At 45.5% G+C, this 27,571-nt stretch overlaps 1 protein-coding gene across 2 annotated transcripts in view; it reads right to left on the bottom strand.

Moving 5' to 3' along the window:
- The window catches only part of VPS16 (VPS16 core subunit of CORVET and HOPS complexes), a 265,631-nt gene that overhangs the window by 177,676 nt on the left and 60,384 nt on the right, over nt 1–27,571 (bottom strand). For both annotated transcript variants that reach the window (XM_073633127.1, XM_073633128.1), the window contains 3 exons: nt 21,482–21,537; nt 2,846–2,935; nt 2,422–2,516 (listed from right to left, as the gene is read on the bottom strand). In XM_073633127.1, coding sequence (XP_073489228.1) covers nt 2,422–2,516; nt 2,846–2,935; nt 21,482–21,537 — 241 coding nt within the window. The remainder of the gene's footprint in view (nt 1–2,421; nt 2,517–2,845; nt 2,936–21,481; nt 21,538–27,571) is intronic.

Raw genomic sequence — 27,571 nt, 5'->3', positions numbered from 1 at the left:
GCCAAAGTATCCTTCACATATGCACTGAAACACCCCCCCCCCCTCATTAAAATATGATGGAGTGTGTCTGCTAATCTGTCCACATAGTAACATTAGACAATGGGCAAATGCTCCAAATGATGGAAGACAGAGGGATCCGTAGGAATGGACCTAGGGTCTCGGGCCATGACCTAGGCCAGACAGCCAAGGTCTGATAGACAGATATGGTGGCAATAACAAGCTGCACAGCAGGGTCCGCCAGAGAAAACAAGCCCTTACAAAGAGCTTCTAACCGCTTATCCACATGGTTCTTGAGCACCAGGACATCTTCAACCGGGACTGTAAGGGTTTTGGGCAGAAAATGGCTGGATCCACAACAGGGACGGTCCATTTTTTTTTAAAGTAAATAGGGTATTACTGAGCAAAGTGCTTGGGAGGGATAAAAAAAAAAAAAAATTCCTAGATAAGGCCAGTCACCATACAAGACCCTAAAGTTACCATACAAGTCTCTAAGAACGAGTGTACAGGAAATGTTTTGGTTGGCTGAGGCATCTTGAAGGAACCCAGACTGGTGACCTTTGGCCAGGTCAATGCACTCTGCTCCAGTGCAAGACAGAACTTCAAAAGTTTGTCAACGAGGAGAAAAAGAATCCTTAAGCTTGGTACACATATCAGCAGATTGGATACCCTTCAGTGCAGAGGATCAGGTAGGGAGTCATTCTCTTCTTCAGGGAACATAGGAGTCACAAGTGGAGAATCAGAAGTGGACTCTAGAGAGCAGACAGAGGGAGCTTGTCTGCAAGCCAAGGCCTTTAAAAAACATGGCAGACAGCCTACCTGTCTGATCAAAACATAGTGGCCAAGAATTCCTCCCTGGAAAGGCAGGAAGGAGGAGGCACACCAGAAGCAGCTAGGGAGGGTCTCGAGGAGGGAAGCAACTAAATTGGGGGCAGTTGACAAATCAGAATCAGGGCCAGATGGAAGAACAGGGGAAGATGCTGCAGATCCCCTTTTCCCACTGGGCCATTAGCTGAATGAAAGCTGGCAGGATCTTTTGACCTGTTTCCCTCATGCCTATGAACTGCCAGTAAAGTGAGGAAACTACAACCCACAACCATATGCTTTAGAGCATAAAGAGAATAGGCCTTTTGTGACCAGTCACTGTAAGCAAAATAAGCCCAGAATGTACCACGATTGCGGTTTTGAGTAGGAGTAAACAAGCAGTGGAAGAGTACTTTTGACAATATACTCAAAGACTGAAATGGTAAATGCCTGTGCAGCAAGTTCTAGCGGGATCAAGGCACCCCCCAGAATCAAGCAGTAGCACCTCAGGGAAAAAAAAATGGCAGTGATTTTAAATAGGGCAGCAGCTGAGAATCCCACCTGAGACAGTGCAGTCCCACATCACATGTGGATGCTTGGGGGCAATTTAGTAACTCCTATGGTGCCAGGGAACCTTGCTGGGTGGTGGCCATACCTCCTGCCGTGAGCTTACTAAAAAGAGGCATAACCCTAACTTACTGCAATGCCTTGTGGTCCTAGCAGTCGAGATAGGGAAAGTCCTTTCCAGTTTTTTGCCCTCAAGGTGGTCTTCAGGGACAGGGTCACCCTAGGTGGTAGTACCATGGGCCCTGGATCCTAAGCTAAAGCAACACATTGCACACACAGCATGCTTAAGAGAGGGTCCATGCAGAATACAGTGCCTAAATCAACATTACAGCCTGGTCCCACAGCTTCTTTCTGGTGGGGCCCGGGTAAGATCCCCCAAGCACACCCGAGGAGTCATCTAATCTGAAAAGCTGCTAAGTGGAAGCCACAGTGGCTATGAACAGCTACAGGCTTGTAAAAGTTAGCAAAGAAAAGATAAAAATAAGGAAAATCTCTCTGCTCTGAAGCTAAAGCTTCAGAGCAGAGAGATTTTCCTTATTTTTATCTGCAAAAAACTGAGACTTGCTGGGAGTGAGAGGGGTCATGCTGGGGCTGGCCTTACAGCTTTTGTTTACCAGTGTCCAATCATTTGAAAGTAGCTGCATATCCCTATCTCCCAAGACCAGTGATCAGTAAATTAAATAAAAAAAAAAATGAATGTGTACCTAGCATATCTTACATGCAAGGTGGATAATTTTTTAAGACATCTTTCCCTATAAGACAAAGGCAATTTAAGTCACAACTGTAAAATTAAAATGAATCAAATGCGCTTTTAAATGGATGTTTAAGTATGTTCTGTGCTTATGCCTCTTACATTTTAACCATGGATTGCTTTTTTGCAGCTATATCTCCATTATCCCCCAAGAAAAATGCTAAATCTTACAACTACAGTTTCTGTATTTGGTTGGATACTTCAAATAGCTGTTTGCATACACACAGCCTTCAAGCTGTAGCCACATAAAGGCAATTGTCTTGCATCTCTAATAATAACGTTAGCACTGATACTATACATACTTGGGATTTCATGAAGAAACTCATGTGTGGAATGAGAAATAAGTCTGACACCATCAAGCTCCAGAGCCATGAAGGTTTCTTCATCCAATGAAAACATGTATAGGTTGTTAAGGTTTTAACAACATTAGTCTCAATTACGGTAGTTTAAAAAGCTGCAATGAGGAATAAAGAACAAGAGACTATTTTTGACTGTGACTTGATAAGAGAGCAATGTTGGGCTTGGCAAGAAGTAAAGATGCTGTAGTATTTAGAGGGATCCTGGGGAAGTGCAGTAAACACATTTTGCTTGATAAAAAACACACCCAGGAAAGTCAGCTATTCCAAAAGCATACATTGACATTTGGTGGGGTTAGAAAACTGTTCAAATTAAACAGGGCTTATAATCATATAAAATCAGTGAGATACAATTAAAAAGTAAGGATACTGTATGCCATCATTTCCTTTTCCAGCTACAAGGAGCATTTTGTCCCACATTACTACAACTGCAGTTTGTTTACTTTGTGGCCTGATGCACCTAAAAAGAAAAAGAAAAATGGGACATTTTTAGAAAAAAAGATTATTAATCACTTATTGGCAAATCACAAATTGGTGATCGATACATTAGTATTTATTGTGAGATTGTGGTAGTGACCACATAAGCAAAATTGGAAAGTAAACCAGTTCTTTGCACATTGAATTCTTGAGTGTTTTACCACTGTTTCCCCTAGTCACAAGGTTAAAGGGGTTGTAAACCCTCGTGTTTTTTCCACCTTAATGCATCATATGCATTAAGGTGAAAAAACACCTGACACTGAACCGCCCCCCCATTTTATTTACCTGAGCCCTGTATTTCTGTCGGCGGAGATGCGCTCTCCCTCTCTCCACGGGGACCCAGCTCTTGATTGGATAGATTGATAGCAGCGCAGCCATTGGCTCCTGCTGCTGTCAATCAAATCCAATGACGCGAGTGCTGGGGGCGGGGCAGAGTCCGGCAGTCGTGTCTATGGACGCAAATGCTGGGCTCGGGAGCGCGCCCACAAGGTAACCCCCAGGCAGAGCGCTTCTCCTAGGGGGTTATCTGATGTGGGGAGGAGCCGCGAGAGTCGCTGGGGGACCAAAGAAGATGAGGTTCGGGGCCACGCTCTGCAAAACGAGCTGCACAGTGGAGGCAAGTATGATATATATATTTTTTTTTTTTTTTTTATTTTAAACAAACAACCCTTACAAATCACTAAGTCACATTTCTTGGCATTCACTACACATCTGGGTTTCTCATCCTTTAAAAAGAAAATTCAGAAATTCAGATTACAATAGCATTTCCATAATGTGACACAGCAAACAGTCAGAGCTGGTAGTCTCGTACAATCTTCCTCCCATTGAATGTAAAGAGGGCCTATCATGATGGTCAACCACAACATGTAAGTGTGTAAAAGCTATAAGCACGCACAAAAAATAAATAGCATAGAGTCATTATAGGAGTGTCTAAACTCGAGAATGCAGGTGTGGGCCCCAAGGAACTAGGTTGTGACTGGCCGATGGAGCCCCTCCAGAAGATTCCAACATGGAGGTTACCATGGTGTAGCTGTCACAATTTATTCAGCCCCCTGTGAAGACTCATTTACATTTAGAACAATCATAGCTCAGGTATTCATACTACTACATAAGCACATGGGAAGCAGATTCTGCGTCACAAGTCTATACAAATGTTTGCTTTAAATACATGCATAATTCTAAGAAGAGAATGCCTGATGCACAGCAACATCAAAGAACAGATGGAAGGGACCTGTGTCCTGTACTGTACTCCAAGAAACAGGTTTAACTGGTAAGTTAAAAATTCTATTTTCTTAGTTGGACATGGGCCTCAGTCTTTAACCATGTTTTACCATAGTTTTAAGCGGACCAACTGAGGGGTGGTCAACACAGCAAACAATATCAACAGTCCCACAGAACAAATGAGTCCAGAAGGACTTGACAGGCTCAGAAACAGATGCTTGATGCCAAAAAGCTTATGAAGTATGAATAGATCTCGTAGAATATAGGTTTAAACAATAACTTTACATATATATGTGTCACCGGTGCAAAAATTGTTTGTGGACAATAATATTTATCTTATGTTTGAGTTGCTGCAATCAATAAAAACACCGTTAAGTGAAAAAAATATATAATGTATGTGTTGAGTGCGCTACTCTATTTGCCAATACACCACTCTATTTAGCCTTTAGCCCGCACAGATATCTTAAACTCATACCCTGTGTAATAGTGCCTTAGAAATCAGATAATATTTCCATAAAACAAATATCAGTATATAGAACAGCAAACAAATGATATAAAATTCCAGCATGCAAGAAATTCCAGATTCATGTGCAAAGTAAATTCCAACATGCAGAAAAATCCACAGAAATAATAATATATAATTTACAATGTGTGTTATCCGTGACTCATCGTGACATTTTCACCACTTCCGTGACAAGACCACCACCATATGGATTGGCCACTCACCAGATGTTAATGACCAATGCGCCTTTGGTTCATTAATAGGGATAACCACTCCACCTGAATCGTGCCTTTGCTGACCCCAATGTGCTACATAAGAGCCTTAGTTGTCCTCATAAGAAATAATAAACAGCAATCATTGCGCAGTATGTTAAAAGCTGTTTATTGTAGCCAAGTTAAAAAAGTAAATTCAACACTCACATTTGGAAGTGCCCATGAGCCGGCACCAAGCTGTTCCAGCAGCTAAGGATGGGTGTAGTGATGGCGTCGTTTGATTCCCGTGCCGGCGTGCGATGCAAGCCTCGTTCGCACCCAGCCTGCGCTTCACCCCTCGCTTTCGCCCGGTCCGGAAGTGACGTATTGACGTGACAGAAAATCTCCCAGCAGCCTCTACGCGTTTCGCATCATAGTATGCGTCATCAGGAAGCTGCTTATGATTGGTGTGTCACCCTATTTATATTTTACTCAACCGGAAGTTGGTTAACCGCCATTTTGACTAAGGGTCTTTGCCCACACTTACTCCTGTGTGTTTAACCTCCATCCCTGCGGAAGTTATTCCACCGCCATTTTGACTATGGTTATTTGCCCACTTGGTTGTTAAGTGTTCCCCTCTCTCAAGTTTCACTTGAGGTTATACTAAAATATAATTAAATTCCTTTCCCTCACCAGGGGTCACCCATCTGGAGCGGCTGGAGAAGCTTTTACAGATACACAAGTAACATAATTATACTTTCAGTATGCTGTTATCTAGATCCAAAATTTAGTTACTAAAACATTAAAATTTATTTTACCTACTTAAAAATAAAAACATTTACTCCATAATTTAAATAAACCCAAAAATGTTGAAAAGTGATAAAAGAATACAAAAACTGCAAACAAAATGAAAATATAAAAGATTAATAAAAATAAAAAAATAAATAAAAATAAAATAAAAATAAAAATAAAAAATTATTAATCCGGGGGCATGGTCTGGACATGACTGAGTGAAGACGTGTGCTTGAGGAGCTCCCGGTCCGACCCGTCCTTAAACAGCTTTTATTTAGCATATATTTTCTCGGCACACTTGGAATGTACTCCGCTGGGAAGCGGAGAGGAAAGCAGAGTAAAAAGGAATCTCCCAAACCACACAGGAGTGCAGATATCCAGCAATACCTCTCAAACAATCAAGGGGCCTCCCCGGTCACCAAGATGGCGGAGACCACGAGGCCTGGCCCTCCTGCTGGACAACAGCCGCGGGCCCCCTCTATCTCCCTACCGATGGCAGCTAACCCAGACATGGACTGTACTATCCCAGAGATGTTCCGAATGGAAACCCAAGCACCGTCAGAGCCATCACCCACGCCGTTGATCCTGAAAGCTGACGCTGAGCTGAGAGTGCTGCTGCAGGCTCTCCCAACATGATCGGACATAGAAGCTATAGTCAGCAGAATGGAAGCAACCCACTGTAAAGAGATGGCGGTAGTGAGACAAGAAGTGCAATCACTATCGGAACGAATGGGGATTGGAGAATCCTCAGTGTCTGCAATGGAACGGCAGATATCGGCAGTAGAAGCAACACAGGCATCCCAGGCTGAAGCTATCCTTACACAACAGCTTCATATGGAAGAAATCGAGGACCGCAGAAGGCGCAATAATCTACGCCTGAGGGGCCTGCCAGAAGCCACTGGAACGGAAGATCTAGCGGCATCTGCCCTTGCAATTTTCAGAGACCTAACGGGAGACTTATTCCCCCCTAATCTGACCTTCGATCGGATTCACAGAGCCCTCGGCCCCCGCTCAGCTGACCCAGACAGACCAAGGGATGTCATCTGCCGAATCCACCAGTATACTCACAAGGAGCTAATACTTCGTACAGCATGGGGGAAGGGAGATCTGGAATTCGACTGAGCTGCCGTCCGTATCATGCCGGACTTATCCAGAGCGACACTACAGCGGAGGGCCCTATTGAAGCCAGTACTGGAAGCTGCCAGATGCGGTGGTCTCACATACCAGTGGGGCTTCCCCATCTCCGTAACATTTAAGAAAGCCCAGCATTCCTTTACTCTCCGGACCCCCGCAGACCTTCCTGCTCTATTTACATTCATGGACACAAAACCCATCAAGGTGCCTGACTGGCTGCATGTGTTACAGCGCTTCAACCCCCGCTCCGGAGCGTCGGGCATACGAAGAACCAGACCACCCAGACGACAGAGGAGCTGGCGCAGATCCCTCATCAATTCGGCAGAAGCACCAAGAGAGGACTGATCGACGCCAGCATTGCGGTGAGCTATCAGAAACCAGTCTCTCCCCTGATGCTCCCTTCCCCCCTCTCCATGTTCTTATGTGCTCCGTGGGCCCCCCCATCCCCTGATTGTCCCTTCTCACTCTGATTTTGAGCCATCGCTACCCCCTGGGATCCCCCCTCATAGTCTGAGACTAGCTATGTTGACTGCCCTCACCCCCCTCTGGCCATAGTATTAGATGTCACCAGCCACCCGGAGACAGTGACAGCTTACAGGGAGGCCGGGTGGAGGGGATTGCTCTACGAACACCTTACATAGGCAGAAACGTGTCCGTGCATTCTCTGCATCCCTGCCTGCACAAGTATGCTTGTTATTGGAGCATTCTGTGGAGAGTCTGAGGGAGGGAGGGAGGGAGGTGCTGTGTGCGGAGAGGAGGGAATCCCTCTCTCTCTGCTCACTGTAAGTTCTATGGGGAACCCATTCATCTCCTTTGTTTTCTCCTCCCCTCGCCCCACCCTAATTACTAACAACCAACGCCCCCTAACACACGACTCGAACACACTTTTCTCGAGCAGAAGGGCTAATGGGACATTTTGGTAGTCATCCAGAGGACTTCAGAACATGGATTGGGGAGACCAGATGATTCAGCAATTCCTGACGTGCTGAGGACAAACGGAGACTATGTTTAGAACTGTGGACTGTGTTAATATGCTTCGAGGTTGGCTGATCTCTATACTTACTTAATGCTATGATCTGAAATATGTGGGGTTAATTAAGCTGTAAGATTGTATAGTGGTATACTCATGCTGCTATGGCTATATCCTCTAGAGAACACCCACCTTTAAAGGTTTAGACTTGGGCAGTATTTTTCTGGAATGAGCCGTATCCACAGCATCATCAATGCCACCGGGTGACCACGGAGGGATTGCTGGGGAGGGGGAGGATTAGGATGGGTCAGCCGGATATGGAGGGAGGGGGGCTACGGCTTTGTTTCCTATTGCCAATTGTCGGGCTTACAATAATAAAAATAGGCAGGTGGATAGGTGAGTACCCGGGTCTACTTTGCTCCCTTTGTTTGTTTCCTTTTTTTATATACGCAAGTAAGTTGTTATAGAGTTAATTGTTAATTACGTTATCAAGCTGGGAGGACTGGGGTGGATCGGGAGACTCTCTCTCGGTCAACTCTTACCTGTTCCCCATTAAGACGAAGCATATAAGTTTATTTGCACTTAGTTAAACGACAGTCAGATTTAACTGTCCATTATCCGTCTTGTTGGATGGTTACATAGTCACCTTTTCCGTCTTCTTTCTTTTTCTCATCTCTCCTTCTATCCCGCCTTTACTAACATCTATTTATTTCACTCCCTTTTGACTTTCCTCCAACCCCTTCCCCTCGCCCCACCTCCTCCACCAATACTCTCTAAGCCCGGGCGACAATGGAAACCATTACCATCTTTTCACTGAATAGGAAGGGTTTAAACATACCAGAAAAGAGACGCATGCTACTACATGACCTTAAAAGAGCACACGCTGACATTGCGTTCCTTCAGGAAACGCACTTCAAGACCGGTAACCCACCATGCCTTAAAAACCGATACTTCCCACATTCCTATCACGCCACTAATGTAGCTGCCAAATCCAAAGGAGTGTCCATACTCCTATCTGGGGTGGTACCCTGGACATGTAGTGACACCTTAGTAGACACCGAGGGCCGCTATGTGTTTAAGGGATGGATAGGGGACAAGAAGGTTACACTGGCCACTATCTATGCTCCTAATGACCGACAGGATGCCTTTCTACATCGTATATTGAAGTTACTTGCAGAATTCGGGGAGGGTCAACTGATCTTGGGGGGGTGACGAGCACACACAACCGCATAATTCATGAACTTCACAATGACCAACTGATAGACATTTGGAGACTACACCACTCGGTCCAAAGAGACTACACTTTTTACTCGTCCCCGCATAAAGTGTATTCAAGAATAGGTTATTTCTTTGTCCCACACAGTCAACTAGAAGCGGTCCACAATGTGGAGATAGGCAATATTACATGGTTGAATCACGCGCCTATCACCATGCGTTACGGCCTGACATCCACTCTGAACATTAGATCCAAATTTTGGAGACTAAATAAAAGTCTACTTCAGACACCAGCAGTCATGACAGACATCACAAACGAGTTGAAACATTACTTTCAAACTAATGATATTGAAGACTGTGACCCTGGTATTTTATGGGAGGCCCACAAGACTGTAATAAGAGTAGTATAGCTGTGGATCCAAGCAGCCGTTCTCATGAACCTCAAGCCACGCCCTCTCATAATGTAACTTTTCAGTTAGTTTTCAATTTTTATATAACTTACTTGTATGCAAGTCTATGTACCTTGGATCTATTAGGGATGTGCGGACGAATATGCTGTAGAGGCAGATCTTACACACAGTTTTCATCCTTAGCCCAAACAAAACAATCCTTTCTTCCATTATAAATGCAAACCGGAAATGGCGCTTCGTCACTTCCTGAAGACGCCAAGTACAGTGAAACGTACGTCAGAGTGGGACTCGTCACTTCTGGAATCCCATGTGACCCCTATCCAGGCCCAGCATTGAGAACGTGGCATGAAGAGCATGCTCATGTTACACATATTCCATCCGTGTATGCTGTAGATTCCAAGTGCCAGGACGGGCACTAATACATGCGAGTGCAACATCTTTTGAAGCTTGTTTTATACCATTTTCAATAAACCTACTACACTATAAGTCCTTCTTTGTGTCCCTGGTGATGTAAATACATTTTTCTCTATCCAAGCCTGAGACATCTTTGGAGTGAAATGGTGGAAATTCAGAAACTGAGTTGCCATCTACCCTCTGAGCACCCATGGTGAAGCTACCAGAAGACATATATATGTGGAAGCACTTTTTAGAATTACTGGTGTTGGGCACAGTCACATTGGAATGTACGCATTTGCATTTATATTTACAGTTAAAATGCATGAGTTCAGGGGGCGTGGCCTGGAACGGCATGGTGTGAGACGTGCTGATCGGGAGCTCCACTTGTACAATCTCCATTACCGCAACTCCTTGGGCTAATATTGCCTTCCCTACCCACAAACACAGCCTTCGACTTCCCGCAACCTCAACGATAATGTCGCCACCAAAAAAAGCAACGGACACCATCGCAAAGCCGGATAAGTACCGACTCAAGGAGAAGAGGGCATTGGGAGAAAATGGCGCCGACACACCTCCACATGTAGACTCGGCCACGGAGGACACTGCTCGTGTGCTCGAGGTGTCAGACTGCAAAAGCACCTTAACGTGCAAAATGGAAGAAGTCAAAATCGATGTGTCCCTGATCTGCCAAGACCTACAGAAAATCAGAGATCACAGAGATGGACACCCACATTAGCTGCGTGGAGGATAAGGTGCCACCATTGCAGATTTCTTCTGAACGGCTCCAACACCAGCTCAACATGGTACTAGCCAAGCAAGATATAGAAAACAGGCTCCGCAGGTGTAACCTGCGATTTGTGGAGCTGCCTGAGGGAGCGGAGGGAAATGACCCCCTCATTCCTGAAAAATCCACTCATTTCTACATTTGGGAGATCTGAGTTCTTCACCTCGTTGGTTTTGGAGATAGCCCATCGTTTGACTTCCAGACCCCCTCCCCAAGGTGCACCGCCCCGCACCTTTATCGCAAAACTATTGAACTTTCAGGACCGGGATGCTGTCCTCCGCCTCACCAGAAATGAAAAGCAACATCCCCTTTAATAACGGTAAAAGATCAGGGTATTTCCTGACTTTTCCTCGGAGGTTCAGAAGAAGAGGGCACACTTTACTGAAGCCAAGCAACAACTTAGAATCCGACATTACTCGTACGCTATGCTCTTCCCCGCCAGACTTCGCGTCGTGGCAGAAGACAGGGTGCATTTTTTTCCTACACCGAAAGCTGTGCTTGCCTGGCTGGATGACAGAGCGGCGCCCAATCAAGCGCCTGCATAGGACACAGTTAACCTGCATCGCTACATGCCCAGACTCTGCCATGATGGACGACATGCTGGACACCTACTATCTACGGATGCTTTTGTCTTCGCCCTACAAGGTACTGTGACTTTCATCCCCTGCCCAACGCCACTCATGACTCCGTGAGCTCGCTGTTCTTCCCCTGGTCACTCGCGTCACGTCTCCCTCCCCCTGGACACCTCCGCTGCTCACTATACCCCCTTCTCCCCCTCATCTTGGTCCCGCGTTGGTAGTAAATGATTGAAGCCTCGAACACTTGCTAATCACAAGCTACCACCCGATGCGATGCCCAGGACATGGATCCACAACCTCATATCCTTTTGTTTCACCCACGCATGTTATCCTGGAAGCCCTGTGGCGGGAGTCTCACTCCTCACGCTGCTGCACGTTCTTCAGCAGATATTCGTCCCCTAGTTACGGGAGTCCTTACAGACCCCGCTGTTTTTATTGCCTACTGTAATGTTAGCACCGCAACTCAAACACTGTTTCCCTGGCCTGTCTGGATACATCAGTTAGCCCCTGGAATATACCCGGGGCGATGCCTGTCCAGACACGCCAGAGCGTTAGTTCAAAGTTACTTAAAGTTTTATTGTTGGTTGACTGTTCTGCAAATAATAGCTGTGAAGAAGAGTTATAAATGCTGGTATTTGATTAACAACATCACACATGCGATGCACTGGGGCACTGTTTGCCGATGTGCCCCACGGGCACCTGTGGACCACATACCTATAGCCTGTCCTCGCCACTCTGGACCCCATGGATGACATCTCTCACCCTCATGTTTGCAGGGTGGACTTGTTCTGTTGGGTGCAGCTACAGGCCGGCGCTGGCACGGATAGTCTGACCGCTGTGTTATGCCCAATTTAAAATGTATTACCTGGAATGTATGTGGTATTAGAGCAAAGCCAAAAAGAAATGCGGTACTATCAAACCTTAAGGCACAACGTGCTGATGTCATGGTACTGGTGGAAACCCACCTTACGGGCCAGCTAATGTTAACACTCAAAAACCGTGGGTGGCATGGCTTTATCAAGCCCCCCACACTGCTAACTCCAGAGGGGTTGCACTCCTTGTGGCCAAAACCATGCAATTCACACTGCTGACACTCAGATCTGACCCCCAGGGCAGGTTTCTATTTTTACACGCTAGAATCAAATGGACTTGAACTCCTAATATTAGCAATCTATGTACCACCTCCCTTACAGTTTAATGTATTGACTGAAGGCTTGTTATTTATGTCCCAAATTCCGACTGTTCCTACAATATGGATGGGTGACTTTAATAACGAGGTCGACAGGGAGTTGGATAGATTGACCGTGACGCCCCCCCATTAACCCCATCCAATCCAACACAAGATTCGCCAAACTCCTTAATGAACTCGCCCTGGTAGACACATGGAGACATTGCCACCCCCAGGACAAATTTCTCTCTTGCTTTTCATCAACACATAACACTATGTCATGTATAGACCTAATTTTAATATCCCACTCCCTCTTGCCGCTCCTTGGCGATGTGGGTTTTAGCCCTCGCATCCTATCTGATCATGCCCCATGCTGGATTGAGCTTCGACTCGACTCCCCCCCCAACCCCCCCCCACAACCTATGTATGGAGACTTTTGGTTATCAGTGGTTCCAGGCATAGAGGGGGCTGGAGATGAGTGGGAATTCTTTTGTCGAACCAATAGGGACTCAGCCCTTTTTGATACTGTTTGGGATTCATTTAAAACTCATGCCCATATGATACTTTCCCAGCTCATCTCCAGATATAGGAAGACTTCCTCACAGGGGGTCAGGCAGGCGGAACAAAAACTGGCAGATATAGAGAAAGATTGCTCTAATAACCCCTCACCAGATACGGCCGACCAGCTGAAACTGCAGGCCCGGGTGGTCAATAGCCTCCACTTTGAAAAGGCAGAGAGGAACATTTTCTATAGTAAACAGAGGATGTATGAATGTGGAGAACGGGCGGGGCGTTTACTAGCCTACCTAGCACATCTGGAACATGGACCACCTACTGTGGTCTCCCTGCGAAATGCTGATGACATTCTGATCAGCGATCCTTTTTCGCATCCCTATACTCCTCTACTACCAACAACCCCAGGGAGGAGGTGGTGGCACTCTTAGCCAATATTGCCCTGCCCACATTGTCCCAATCCCAAACCGAGATGTTGGAAGCTCCCATTTCTAAGGAGGACATCGTGGAGGCGATGTCCTGCCTTAACCCATCGAAGGCTCCTGGCTCAGATGGCCTTTCCCTTGAATTTTACACAACCTACAGCAAAACCCTAGTGTCCAAATTACACAAAACTATTCACCCATATATTTAAATCCAGCTCCTTACTTAAATCAATGAGTGAAGCCTTTATAGTACTCATACCCAAACCAGATAAAAATCTGGAATTCCCTGAATCGAATCACCCAATATCCCTTCTACAATTAGATATTAAGATCTTGGCCAAAATCCTTGCGCTACGATTGAATAAGGTGAGCCTCATCCTAATCCACACGGACCAGACTAGGTTTATGCCTGCAAAAAACACGGCATTTAACCTGCGCAGGTTATATATGAATCTGCAGGCCAGACACAACCAGATAGGATCCAGGGTTGTAGTGTCTTTAGATGCTGCAAAGGCATTTGATTCCGTAGAGTGGGACTACCTCTGGGAGTGTTTGGCACGGCTTGGTTTCGGACCCAACTTTACTATATGGATCCAACTCCTCTACCAAGATCCTGGTGCCAAGGTGTTGGTCAATGGGAGGGTTTCTGATGCCAACCCCTTTCTAGGGGCACACGTCAGGGAGGACCTCTACCCCCCCCCCCCCGTAATATGCCCTGGAGGTGGAACCCCTCGAATCATCATTACGCACACACTCAGGGATCGAGGGTCTGCAATGTGGACACTTGATAGAGACAGTGAGCCTATATGCAGATGACATGTTACTATACTTAGAAGATGCTGGCTCATCCCTAACGACAGCCCTAGAAGTAATACAAAACTTTGGAAGATATTCTGGTCTGAAAATGAATTGGGACAAATCCCAGGTTCTACCCCTGGATATCGGTGCCCCTACGGAGACCCAAGCCCCCCTTTATTCAAATTAGTTCCATGAAATACCTTGGCATAATAATCACTCGCTCCCTGGAAGAATATGTCAAGTTAAACATAGACCCTTTGTTAATGAACATAAAAACCAAGACACAGACGTGGGCCAGACTGCCCTTGGGCACAACGGGCCGCATAAACTTAATTAAAATGGTCTTACTACCCAAGTTCCTATATGTCTTGTGGCATGCTCCGGTGTACCAACGCCTGAGGATTTTCAAATCCATAGAAGCCATTCTAAATTCCTTTGTGTGGGGAAAAACCTGACACAAACTAACTTGGCAGGTGCTAAAGAACCCCACTGAATTAGGGGGCACAGTACTAGCAGATTTTAATCTGTATTACTTGGCAGCGCAACTGTCTCACTTCTTCTATTTGCATAAAGATGACAGGGAACGGTATTTGGCCCTTGTCTGCTCCCCTTACACCCGTATTCATACCCACCCCTTCTAACTGCTCTTCAGGGACCTGGCAGATCCCTGGGTTTTGGGAAACCGAAGGGGACTACTATACAACCACTGTAAAAGTATGGGAAGTGGTGAGGCGCAGGCTCAAGACCCCCCCTACACACTCGCAGACACCCCTCTGGGACAACCCAGGCCGAAGAGAATTACTAAAGATACCAGACCATAATCTTTGGATTAATCAGGGGATAGTGAACCTAACAGATGTATATTGTGGTAATATCCTGAAGTCGTTTCAACAACTCAAAGATGAATTCAGTCTTCCTAATTCTATGCTCTTTCGCTACCTCCAGCTCCGCCACGCCTCGCAGACTCAGTTTCGAGACAATCCTCTCAACCTAGAACAATTGAACATTCTAAGTGTTCTAACTGGGCCAGACTCGCCAAAACGTATCTTGATATTTTATGACTCTCTCCTTCACCCAACTGCTACAACACTCATCTATCGATTGAAAGATCGCTGGGCTGGGGACATGAGGGGAGATGGAGGATGACGAATGGGAGGATGCGTTAGATACATGTAAAAAGGTCTCTCCCAAGTTATCAGACCGCCTCACACAACTATACATCATACACAGGTCTTACCTGACCCCTCTACTCCTGGCTAAATATAAAACCGACCACAGCCCACCAAGTCCCAGATGCAGAAGCTCTTTTAGCAACTTCTTCCATATTATTTGGTCCTGCCACAATAATACAAGATTACTGGTCCCACATAGTGAAGTTCATACATGACAAGATGGGGTCCCCCCTTACACTATGCCCTAAAGCATGCTTACTGGGAGTTTTCCCAGACTCGGATAAATTTCACTATATATTTTTACAAGAAACTCTATTTATAGCTAGACTGCTCATAGCATGTAAATGGCTTAGGGCAATACCACCAACACTTTAAGAATGGATAGCTGCAGTGAACAGTGTTCTACCCTATAAAAAAAGAACTCTACGCCCACAGGGGATGCCCAGACAAATATGGGAAGATTTGGGACACTTGGTTAGACACTGCCTCCACGTGCAATGAGTTAGCCGAATAATTCTCCGTAATATGAATACACCGCATGTTGAACAACTACTCCTTACAACGTACCTAGGGAGTTGGAATACCCATGACTACAGATCAGATTATTGTGTTTGTGCAATGACAACAGAAGTACATGAATTCATGTATGTTATCTTCTTTACTTTATTTTGCTTATTGTTTGTAATACCATTGTCAATACCCTGTAAATATGTTCATATTGCAAAATTATATGTGTACATCTATAAAAGGTGTGCACTGCTACCAGATTTTGCACAGAGATTTGGATTTAAAAGTTGCTTGGTGAAGCACCAATACCTTCATATTATTTTCAGCATCAACAGAAAATACACTAACTCAGAGACGCTTCTGACAGACATGAAAGCCATGAAGAAGGCTACCTTACAGGAGAGATCATCCAAGCTTAGTTTCCTAATGGGCTCAAAGGGTGGTTTCTGCTGTGCAGAGGAAGCTTAAAGGCCAAGTTCACTTTTTTTTTCTAAATTTCAGCTCCACCATGCACCAATATAGCTTTCATGTACTTTTATTGCAAAAATAGCAAAGCTTTCCATAAAATCTACAGACACGTACCTCACTGTCCTACATCCATGATTCAAAGCGTATCTATTGCTTCGGTCTTACGTCCTTACAGAGATCATGACACAGGAAGACGTTGACCAGCTGACTTCATTAGCACACACCCTGCATCATCTACCCTCCCATTCTCAGCTGCACGTTTCTTTAAATGAAATGCAATCAGTGATCACCCTTCTCACTAAATACACAATATACAATCAGATTTCATAGTGTGTGGCCATCTTTATACAAGTACATTGAAGGGAATGGACAGAAACACTCAGCTGCCAAGCCCTGTTCACATCTCTGCATAGCGTAAACTCATTTTGTTTTTTAGCAAGTTTTTTTTATCACCCTTCTCACTGAAGACACAATCAGATTGCATAGTGTATGGCCATCTTTATACAAGTACATAGAAGGGAGTGGACAGAAACTCAGCAGTCAAGCCCCCATCACATCTCTGCATAGCTGCAACTCGCATTCCCACATGCGTTTTTTTTTTTTGTATGATGGAGGTGTTTTGGAGCATTTTCAATCATCACACATGGGGCAGCCCATCCACCTGAATGGGCTGCCCTACACACAGCAATCACCCCAGAGAAACTTCAGAACTTTTTTTTTAGATTGAAGCCTGGTGCGTTTTTAACTGTGATTTTTGGTGCAGCGCATTTTTTTAAATGCAAGAAAACACACAGATGTGAATGGAGCCTTGTTGTTTTTGTGTTATCCCAGGACCCAGCTGGATGGACTGCCCTATGTGTGATAAGTGAAAATGCTCCAAAACACCTCCATCATACAACAAAAAACAAAAAACAAAAAAAAAAACAAAAAAAAAAAAAAGGACGCATGTGGGAATGCGAGTTGCAGCTATGCAGAGATGTGATGGGGGCTTGACTGCTGAGTTTCTGTCCACTCCCTTCTATGTACTTGTATAAAGATGGCCATACACTATGCAATCTGATTGTGTCTTCAGTGAGAAGGGTGATCACCGATTGATTGCTTTTCATTTAAAAAACATGCACCTGGGAATGGGAGGGTGGATGATGCAGGTTGTGTGCTAATGAGGTCAGCTGGTCAACTCCTTCCTGTGTCATGACCTCTAGTCCGATCAGGAAAAAGACATTACTAATGGAAACGTCTGGATACATGGATTAACACAAGAAAATTAAGGGACTGTAGATTTAATGGAAAGCGTTTATATTTTTGCAAAACTACATGAATGCTATATTGGTACTTAGGGGAGCTGGAATTTAGGGGGGAAAAAAAGTGAACTTAGCCTTTAAATAAGTTCCCACAGTGCTGTAGGGGTGGTTTGATCCAGAAACCACCTTGAACAAAGGTCTTTACAAGGTAAAGCAAAGCCAGAGGTTTTTGGAACAGAATGTATAGGGCAAAAACCTGTCCCTTAAAGCGGAGTTTCAGTCATTTATTTGTTAAAAAGTCAGCAGCTACAAAGAGCGTAGCTGCTCACTTTTAATAAACAGTCGCTCATCTGTCCAGGGGTCCAGCAATGTACTCACCGGAGCCGTGTTCCCCCCCGTGTCCCCCCTCGGCGACGGCGGCATCTCTACTATGGGCACACGGCTGTGAAAGCTTGCGGCTTCGCAGCCAGTGCGCATGCGTCCCAAAAGACTTTGGGAGGAAGAGCCTCTGCTTCCGGTCACCTAGGCGGCCGGAATGGAAGTGGGAGCAGGTACCTGTGAAATTCTGGTACCTGCTCCCCCCCCCCAAAGCTCAGTTTCACAAACAGGAGCAGAGGAGGAGGCCTTAAAGCAGAAGTTCCACTTTTAGATGGAACTCCGCTTTAAGAGTACTTAAAAGAGAAGTATGGTTTTTTTTGTTTTGTTTTTCTTTTAAGAATTATACTTACCTAGGTGGATGATGCATCTGTCCCCCGGCGCCTCTAACACTGAAAACCAAGGTGATCGAATGCCGGCGATCGCTCAGTTCACAGCTCTGTGAGCAGAGAGCTGCTGACGATCAGTCACAGCTCTCTGCTCTGCCCCCTCCTCGTTCACTGGAGCATTGGGCTGTGGAGGGGGCGGGAGCGGAAAGGCTGAGCCGGGTGTCGATCCAGGGATCTGGCGGATCCCAACTCTGTGGTCGTGATGACGCGGAGCTTGGACAGACTTCTGTGACTTCAGCAGAGAGCAGACTTCAGTCTCAAAACGAACTGCACTCCTGTGACCTACAGGAGAAGTACAGCCAAACGAGCTTTACCTGTATTTCTCCTTTCAAGTGTTCCTAAACCCACAACAGTAAAATCAATCTGTATATGCAATAAAACATGCTGGTTATACTCACTATGGAACCTAAGGGGTTAATTCAGCACTGTCCAGACAGACGGTCAGCCTCATAGGACAGTCAGAGTAGAATGAAAACTTCTCCTACAAGCTTTAACCAGTGCTCGGCTGGACACTGATAGATGCCACAAGACTGCTAAATAATGCTGATAAGAAAAGGTATTTTGCAGTTTATATATACAGTACTAAAAAAGAAAATTGCATTTCCATGTTCTGTGTACTGTGGGAAACACAGTCAATTCAGGGTCCTGGGTTTAGTAACACTTTAAGGCCACAATTAGTCAAGCCGTGATTGTAAGAAGGCCAAAATGCAAGGCACATAATAATCTCTGGGATGAACAAGCCTGTGTTCATACCAGGCAAAGAAGGATTTCCGGGCATGGTAACAGATCTGGGAATAACAGGCACAGAGATCCCTGTCTTTCAGGAAGTGTGCTTCAACAGCCATGCTATTAGAGCCAATGACTGAGGAGCAGGATTAAACAACGGGCCTTGAGTTTGAAGGTCTGACCTGTTTAAAAGGCAGGCAGGATTCATCTTCTAGAACACTGAGTATGTCTGTTGTACCAGGTTCTCCTGGGCCACGTTGGTGCAGTGAGAATCACAGCTTTCTTTATTTTGCGAGACAGAATTCACAATGGGGGAAAGGCACAGATTAGCATGAACTGAGTCCAGGGAATTATCAGAGCATCCAATGCCAGTGCTAGAGGATCCTTGGTCAAGGACACAAATAGGGGTAACTTGTTAATCCCAGGGGCCAGGATATCCACATCAAGAGGCCCCATCTCTGAAATATTAGGCTGATGATGTCCGGGTGAAAGGCCCAGTCCCCTTGGTCCAGGCTGTGATGACTGAGGCAATCCTCCTAACTGTAAACTCCTGGGATGTGGATGGCAGAGATGGCTGGACAGTGATTCTCCGTTCATGTGATGATTATGCTTGATTCCTTCAAAGCTGCATGGCTCCTAGTACCCCTATGGTGACTGATGTAGGCCACAGCCTTGGCTTTGTCTGACTGCACCCTAATCAGGTGTCCCTGAAGAAGGAGGGTATCCAGTGTTGAAGAGCCATTTTTATTGAGCTGAGCTCTTCCCTAGTCTGAGAGACTGACATCTGTTGTTATCACCTTACAGTGGTATGGTAGCAATGACCTCCCCATTGCCAAGACTGGGTTGTAAAGCCACAAGGTTAGGGAGTTCTTTGCTTTGCTGGATAGGAGCATAGGCACCTAGAGAGAGGTAGCATTTTGGTTCCATGCCAACAAGATGCAAAGACTCGTGTTAAAAGAGGGTCCTGCTTGGATGCAAGGGAAGCGCCTAGGTTCCACCATTGCTAGCAGTAAGGGTATTCACGGTGAGGTACTCACGTAGTAGGGTATGGAAGTCTTCATTGCAAAAAGGTGGGAACTGCTGTGTGATGTAACACTAAAGGTCTAAATTGGATCCTAACATTAGAGATGGACTAACAAGTTCTTAAGCAAGACACATTAGGTATAGTTAAATGACAACAGGGGGGAGTTCAAGTCTGTATAAATCATACAGATGCATACATTTCAGTGCAATATAACATGTATTACCTTATAGTTTTAATGTATAAACACATACTAATCAGGATACACATAAATAGTATAATGCAAGTAATATAGATATTTTGTCTCATACTTGCTGTGAGACTAAAGCACCAGTCAAAGGATACAGGGTGACCTTGTCTTACCTGTCCATGTAACTGGTCCCTATAAAGGATCTAGACTTCACCCATCTCAGTGGGCATACCCCCAAAGGGGGTCTTCAGGGTCTGGGTTCCATAGGGATGGACTGCAGCCTTGGACCTGTATAACACCCTGCGGCTAACTACATGTGTTACACCAAGTGCCGAGGTGAGTGCCCATGCAGGACCCAGTACCTAAAGTAATATTTTTTTTTCAGCCGGTATAAACCTGAATATTACAAGCCATCCACATGTGGGGTCCAGCTCCCAAATTAGAGAAATGAGAATAGGTCTGTCACCTTGGGACACTAGGAAAAAAACAGGAGGACCCACTGAGTGGGGTAGGGTTATATGGGGGATGCCCAGGGGTCATGCCCTTAAAGCTTTGCCAGTGTCAAATCACCTTAAAGTGGTTGTACATCCCTTTTTAGAACTTGTACCTATAGGTAAGCCTAGAATAAGGCTTACCTATAGGTACTGTAAATATCTCCTAAACATGCGCGGTTTAGGAGATATTTACCTTGTAGTGTGCCGATGATGTCATCGGCGCATGAGCTGTGAAGAAACAGCCCTCTATGTCGTCTCTTCCCGCATTCGCGGGAGTAACGTCACGCGGCTCTGGACAGTCACACAGCCGGAGTACGCTGCCCCAGAGTGAAGAGGGGCGAAGATGGATGCAGCCTCCAGCGGGGACAGCGCGGGCTTCGTTTGCAGGTAAGTGCCACATAATGGGCTAGTATGCGGTACATACTAGCCCATTATGCTTTTACTTTGCAGGGAACAAAAGAGGAAGTAAAACCCATCAAGGTTTACTTCCTCTTTAAAGGTGCCAGCCTGTAAGCTAGGGTCCATGAATATCAAGCCTGTGTCCTGTACAGGCTAACTCTACTTTTGTTACCAGACCAGTGGCTGTAAGAGATCCACTGATTGCAGCTGCAATGCTTTGCACGCTTATACAAAATAAGGATGCCTTTTTTCTTTTCTTTTTTAAATAAGTGGACATAGCCTTTAAAGTGATTGTTATTTTTTCAGGAAAAAAAGCAAGATTTTACAAACATGTTATAGAATGCATTAAGATAAAAAACCTTCTGCCTTTACAACCCCTTTAAGTCACCAGATAGCTGTCAGGTATATTATTACACAAAACACAAATTAAATACACAGAGATGCATTTACCAGGCCATTTGCTTGGGTGCCTGCCGAGTGTCTGAAGTAAACTCCCAAAGTTTTTCCTAAAATAAACAAAAGGGCATTCAGTTTGACATTAACAAGACTGACTTTAGAACTCAAAATGCTTCACAAACATTTGCTTTGAAAGAAACCTGCACAAACAACATGACTGTTTACACTAGACTGCAGGTGACTGACAAAATTGTGTAAAATATATTTTTTATCAAGGCATACATCATTAGCTATGCCTGAAAACAGAGGACACGGCCTGAAGAGGTTGAAGGACAAGGTCTGCCCGAAAGGTTCAAAGGGCAAAGTTTATCCAGAATGGTTAAGGCAAAGGTCTGCATGAAATGATTTGCAAGATCTGCCCAAAACTCTTGTGCCACTACATGATACTAGTTAAATTCAAATACAACTTTGAAGTGTGCTGCAACATTTCTACTGGACTCCATATAATAGAAGGTAAAGAAGAAGATTCTCTTTGTGCACACAGATGATTCCTGCCTAGAAGATACACTTACCGGTCACTTTATTAGATACACCGGTTAAAATGCTTGGTAACACAAACTGCTAATCAGCCAATCACATGGCAGCAACTCAATGCATTTAGACATCTAGACAAGGTGAAGAAGACTTGCTGAATTTCAAAAAGAGCATCAGAGTGGGGAAGAAAGGGGATTTAAGTGACTTTGAACGTGGCATGGTTATTGGTGCCAGACGGGCTGGTCTGAGCATTTAAAAAAAAAAAAAAACTGCTGATCATCTGAGATTTTCTCACACAACCATTTCTAGGGTTTACAGAGAATGGTCCGAAAAAGAGAATATATCCAGTGAGTGACAGTTGTGTGAACGAAAATGCCTTGTTGATGTCAGAGGTCAGAGGAGAACGGGAAGACTGGGTGCCACTCCTGTCAGCTAAAAATAGGAAAATTCGACAATAGAAGATTGGAAAAAAGTTTCCTGGTCTGATGAGTCTCGATTTCAGCTGCGACATTCAGATGGTAGGGTCAGAATTTGGCGCAATCAACATTAAAGCATGGATCCATCCTGCTTTGTATCAACGTTCAGGCTGGTGGTGTAATGCTGTGGAGGATATTTTCTTGGCACACTTAGTACCAATTGAGCATTGTTTAAACGCCACGGCCTACCTTAGTATTGTTGGTGACCATGTCCATCCCTTTATGACTACAGTGTACCCATCTTCTAATGGCTACTTCCAGCAGGATAATGCACCATATCACAAAGCTCAAATCATCACAAACTGGTTTCTTGAACATGACAATGAGTTCACTGTACTGCAATGGCCTCCACAGATTGGCATTATGGATGTGCAGCTGACAAATCTGCAGCAACTGCGTGCTGCCATCATGTCAGTATGGACCAAAATCTGAGGATTGTTTCCAACACCTTGTTGAATCTATGCCATGAAGAATTAAAGGCAGTTCTGAAGGCAAAAGGGGGTCCAACCCGGTACTAGCAAGGTGTACCTAATAAAATGGCCGGCAAGTGTATGCGTGCTCCTTTCTTCTTTATTCACTTGAATACCAACCTAAATATAACCCTGATTACCAGGTAATTTGTCAGTTTTCAGTGCTGTAATAGTTTGGCGATTAGTCACGCAAGAGTGTATCCAAACACATTTTTTGAGACAGATATTCTCAGCTTTCCTCTGGTGGTATTATAACCACATAATATATATATATATATATATATATATATATATATATATATATATATATATATATATATATATATATATATATATATATATATATATCCTCTTTATGGAAAATAGACATCCCAAGGGGTCCTTATTTTTAGCCATTTTTTTAGGGCTGTCATTCATGAAGCCATTGTTTCCTGCTGTAATAAAATATATATTAATATTATATTGTCGTGCAGTGTCACTATGGTCATTAAAGCGAGGGTTCCACCAAAATTTTGAACATTATCTCTATGCATTCTCTTCCTTGCCTAGATGCTGACATGCTGTATAAAAAAATTTAAATCGCCGTAATTACCTTTTTTTTCTAATCTTCTTAGCACTTCCTGGTTTTCCTCCCATGGGAGTAGGCGTGTTTCTAGCCTCTCCCAGACCTCCCACAGTCCCCTGGGAGCTAGTCTCAGGCTTCCCAGCATGCATTGTGCAACAGCGTCATCACAACATCTCGGTGAATGCTGGGAGCACAGCATTCACCGCATCCAGGAAATACATGCTTGTGGGCTTCAAATGCCCACAATGAAGATGGAAACCGCCTTCAGTGAATTTTATAAGTTATTCTTTACAACGAAATCGGACACAGGCGGACTTATTACACAGAACATGCGAGTAGATAATCATGAGAAGAAAAGTTTGTGAATGAACTCCAAAAAAAAAAAAAACAAAAACAAAAAAAAACCACGATAGATAGGTGGATCCCCGCTTTAAGTACAATGGCTGGCTGCTCTGATATCACTGTATGTCAGTGTTGCCAGTCAATATCCCTGATCACTGCCACAGTAGCACAAGGTCACCAAACCAATGTTGCCAGTCAGTATCCCTCATCACCACCACATTAGTCCCAGTGTCCCCGATCACAGCCACACCACTCCCAGTGTCCCCGATCACAGCCACACCACTCCCAGTGTCCCCGATCACAGCCACACCACTCCCAGTATCCTTGATCACTGCCACACTAGAACCAGTGCCCCCGATCACTGCCACACTAGAACCAGTGCCCCCGATCACCGCAACACCAGTGCCAGTGGCCCTGATCACCGCCACACCAGTCCCAGTGTTCCTGACCACCACAACACCAGTCATACTGTCATAATAAGAATTTGTTCACATGTGCGATACTCGGTGAAGAGCCATTTGTGTTTGGATCGCTTTTGAGAGCAGTTGACACACAGTGAGAAGGCATTGTATCACCTCCTCACCACCTGCTTTAACCCCTTGGACACACCTATTCACTAAGGCCCCTTTCACACGTGTGTGACTTTGGACATCAGAGTCGCATGACAAGTCATACCCCATAATTCCCAATGATAACCATTCATATCTGTGTGACTTCAAGTCACACCAACTTCAAAAGTAGTCCCTGTACTACTTTGGTCTGACTTTAATGCGAGTTGAGGCCCATAGACCTCAAGTTTACACAGGCATTCCCTGAAAATGCGTCAAAATTGCTGTAAAATTGCGCGACTTTTAAGTCGCTGCAGTGTGAGTGGGGCCTTAAAGTGATTGTAACGTCTCGTTTTTTTTTTCCTCTCAATATAACAAACATGTTATACTTACCTGCTCTGTGCAGGGGTTTTGCACAGAGCAGCCCTAATCCTCCTTTCTTTTCAGGTCCACGGCTGGAGCTCCTGGCCCCTCCCGCCTGTCGAGTTACCCCACAGTAGGCAGCTTGCTATGGGGGCGCCAAGCTGCAGCTCTGTCTATCCTGGCCGATTCCAGGATGAGCCATCAGTGGACAGAGATTGACTCAGGAAAGTTTGGGAGGGGGTGGGGGGACTGGAGGGGGGCTGCTGCACACAGAAGGCTTTTTATCCTAATGCATAGAATGCATTAAGATAAAAAAAAAACCTTCTGACTTTACAATCACTTTAAATGGGTTATGATTGGTGGGCATATACTGGGTATAATGCCTGCCGCAGCTGTGAAGCAAAGCATTGCCACCGTCTGCCACTGCCTCTGCAGCTAAAGGGGGTAGTGGTTAAGGGTTGTTAAACCGTGGCTCAACCACAAGGTTTTACCACCCCCTAATCTCACATGGGAGCAAGCCCTAATAGTGCAACCAGTCACTGTTCTCTGATCACCAGTGTCACCAGACAAATAGCTAGAATCAGTGTTCCTGATTGCCACCACACCAGACCAGTGCAACAAGAAACAGTTTTCCTGATCAGTGCCGCAAAGTCCCAATGTTACCAGACCAGTGTATGCCAGCAACAGCGTTTCCTCCACACCACACCAGTCGCAGTGTCACCACATCGGTGTAAGTCAACAGCAGTGTTCTTGATTGCTGCCACACTAGTCCCCTGTATTACCAGACCAGTGTAAGCCAGCAACAGTGTTCCTGATCGCCGCTACACAAGTCCCACTGTCACCAGACCAGTGCAGCCAACAGTGTTCCTGATCACCGCGGCACATCAGTGCAGTGTTGCCTCTGCCTGCAGGCTGTACAAACCCTGGCCTGTTTATTGATCACATTTCTGCCTCCTGCCTGGACCGATCCTTTGCCCATCTGCTGACTGTGACAGGAGTCACTTTGGGCGGGGGGCCTGTGGAACCCAGATTCCCCTGAGGAGGTTGGGAAACCCTTGTTTCAGCTCCCCATGCACCTCTTATGTCTTAGTCACCCTGTGTCTCTAATAGGGTACACAGGTTAAATGAGAAATCCAGTCTGATCTATACTAATTGGACTCACTATACAACCACACTGGAATGTTAGATAGAGATATCTATCTATATCTATCTCTCTCTCTATCTCTCTATCTCTCTCTCTCTATCTATATCTATCTCTATCTCTCTATCTATATCTATCTCTATGTCTCATTTTGTTGTGTACTCTTTGCTGGGTCACTTGGGGTGTGGTTGTATTCCATTGTTCTATTGTGTCTGTCTGCCTTGGGAAAAAAAGTATATTATGGGATGTATGCGGGGGGGGGGGGGGGGGATTCCTTCAGCAGCCCCTCCCTGCTGATAAGACTGTTTACTGATGGGGAGTTTGAATACACCTGACCTGTGTTTGTCTATTGTTATTGGACAGTTTATCCCGCTCTGAATGCAAAGGGAGGGGAGCGGGTTGTCCCTGAGAGTTACCTCTGTACATGCGTTTCAATAAACAGTTCATGTTCCAGCTTGGAGCAGGGGTGGATCCAGAGTCTAGTCTCGGGAGGGGCACTGCCAGAAAATACGTTTTTTGGGGGGAATTTATCAGGGAAATGGCTGGTGTTGGCGCTTCAATCATCACAGCACTATGGTTGTTATGGTGTCAGGATGATTGAAGCGCATTTTTTCTATTATTACATTGTTATATAAAATGAAATAGTTCAACTCACCATAATGCAGAATCAGTGGGAGCCCCGAGCGTGTCACTTGCCATGTTGCCTGCCACCAGATGTGGATTGTCACTTGCCACACGTTGCAGATTGTCACTTTCCACGTCACCTGCCCCCAGATGCAGATTGTCACTTTCCTGCTACAATTGTCACCGTGCCACGTCGCCTGCCCCCAGATGCAGATTGTCACTTTCCACGTCACCTGCCCCCAGATGCAGATTGTCACTTTCCTGCTACAATTGTCACCGTGCCACGTCGCCTGCCCCCAGATGCAGATTGTCACCGTGGCACGTCGCCTGCCCCCAGATGCAGATTGTCACTTTCCTGCTACAATTGTCACCGTGCCACGTCGCCTGCCCCCAGATGCAGATTGTCACTTTCCACGTCGCCTGCCCCCAGACGCAGATTGTCACTTTCCTGCTACAATTGTCACCGTGCCACGTCGCCTGCCCCCAGATGCAGATTGTCACTTTCCACGTCACCTGCCCCCAGATGCAGATTGTCACTTTCCTGCTACAATTGTCACCGTGCCACGTCGCCTGCCCCCAGATGCAGATTGTCACCGTGCCACGTCGCCTGCCCCCAGATGCAGATTGTCACTTTCCTGCTACAATTGTCACCGTGCCACGTCGCCTGCCCCCAGATGCAGATTGTCACTTTCCACGTCGCCTGCCCCCAGATGCAGATTGTCACTTTCCTGCTACAATTGTCACCGTGCCACGTCGCCTGCCCCCAGATGCAGATTGTCACTTTCCACGTCGCCTGCCCCCAGATGCAGATTGTCACTTTCCTGCTACAATTGTCACCGTGCCACGTCGCCTGCCCCCAGATGCAGATTGTCACTTTCCACGTCGCCTGCCCCCAGATGCAGATTGTCACTTTCCACGTCGCCTGCCCCCAGATGCAGATTGTCACCGTGCCACGTCGCCTGCCCCCAGATGCAGATTGTCACCGTGCCACGTCACCTGTCACGTCACCTGCCCCCAGATGCAGATCTCTCTCTCTCTCTCTCGGCTTGGAGCCAAACAAGTCCTGCCTTGTTACTGGTTG

Source organism: Aquarana catesbeiana, linkage group LG06, assembly GCF_042186555.1.
Source record: "Aquarana catesbeiana isolate 2022-GZ linkage group LG06, ASM4218655v1, whole genome shotgun sequence".
Taxonomy (NCBI): domain Eukaryota; kingdom Metazoa; phylum Chordata; class Amphibia; order Anura; family Ranidae; genus Aquarana; species Aquarana catesbeiana.
This window is presented reverse-complemented; position numbering and strand designations above follow the sequence as displayed.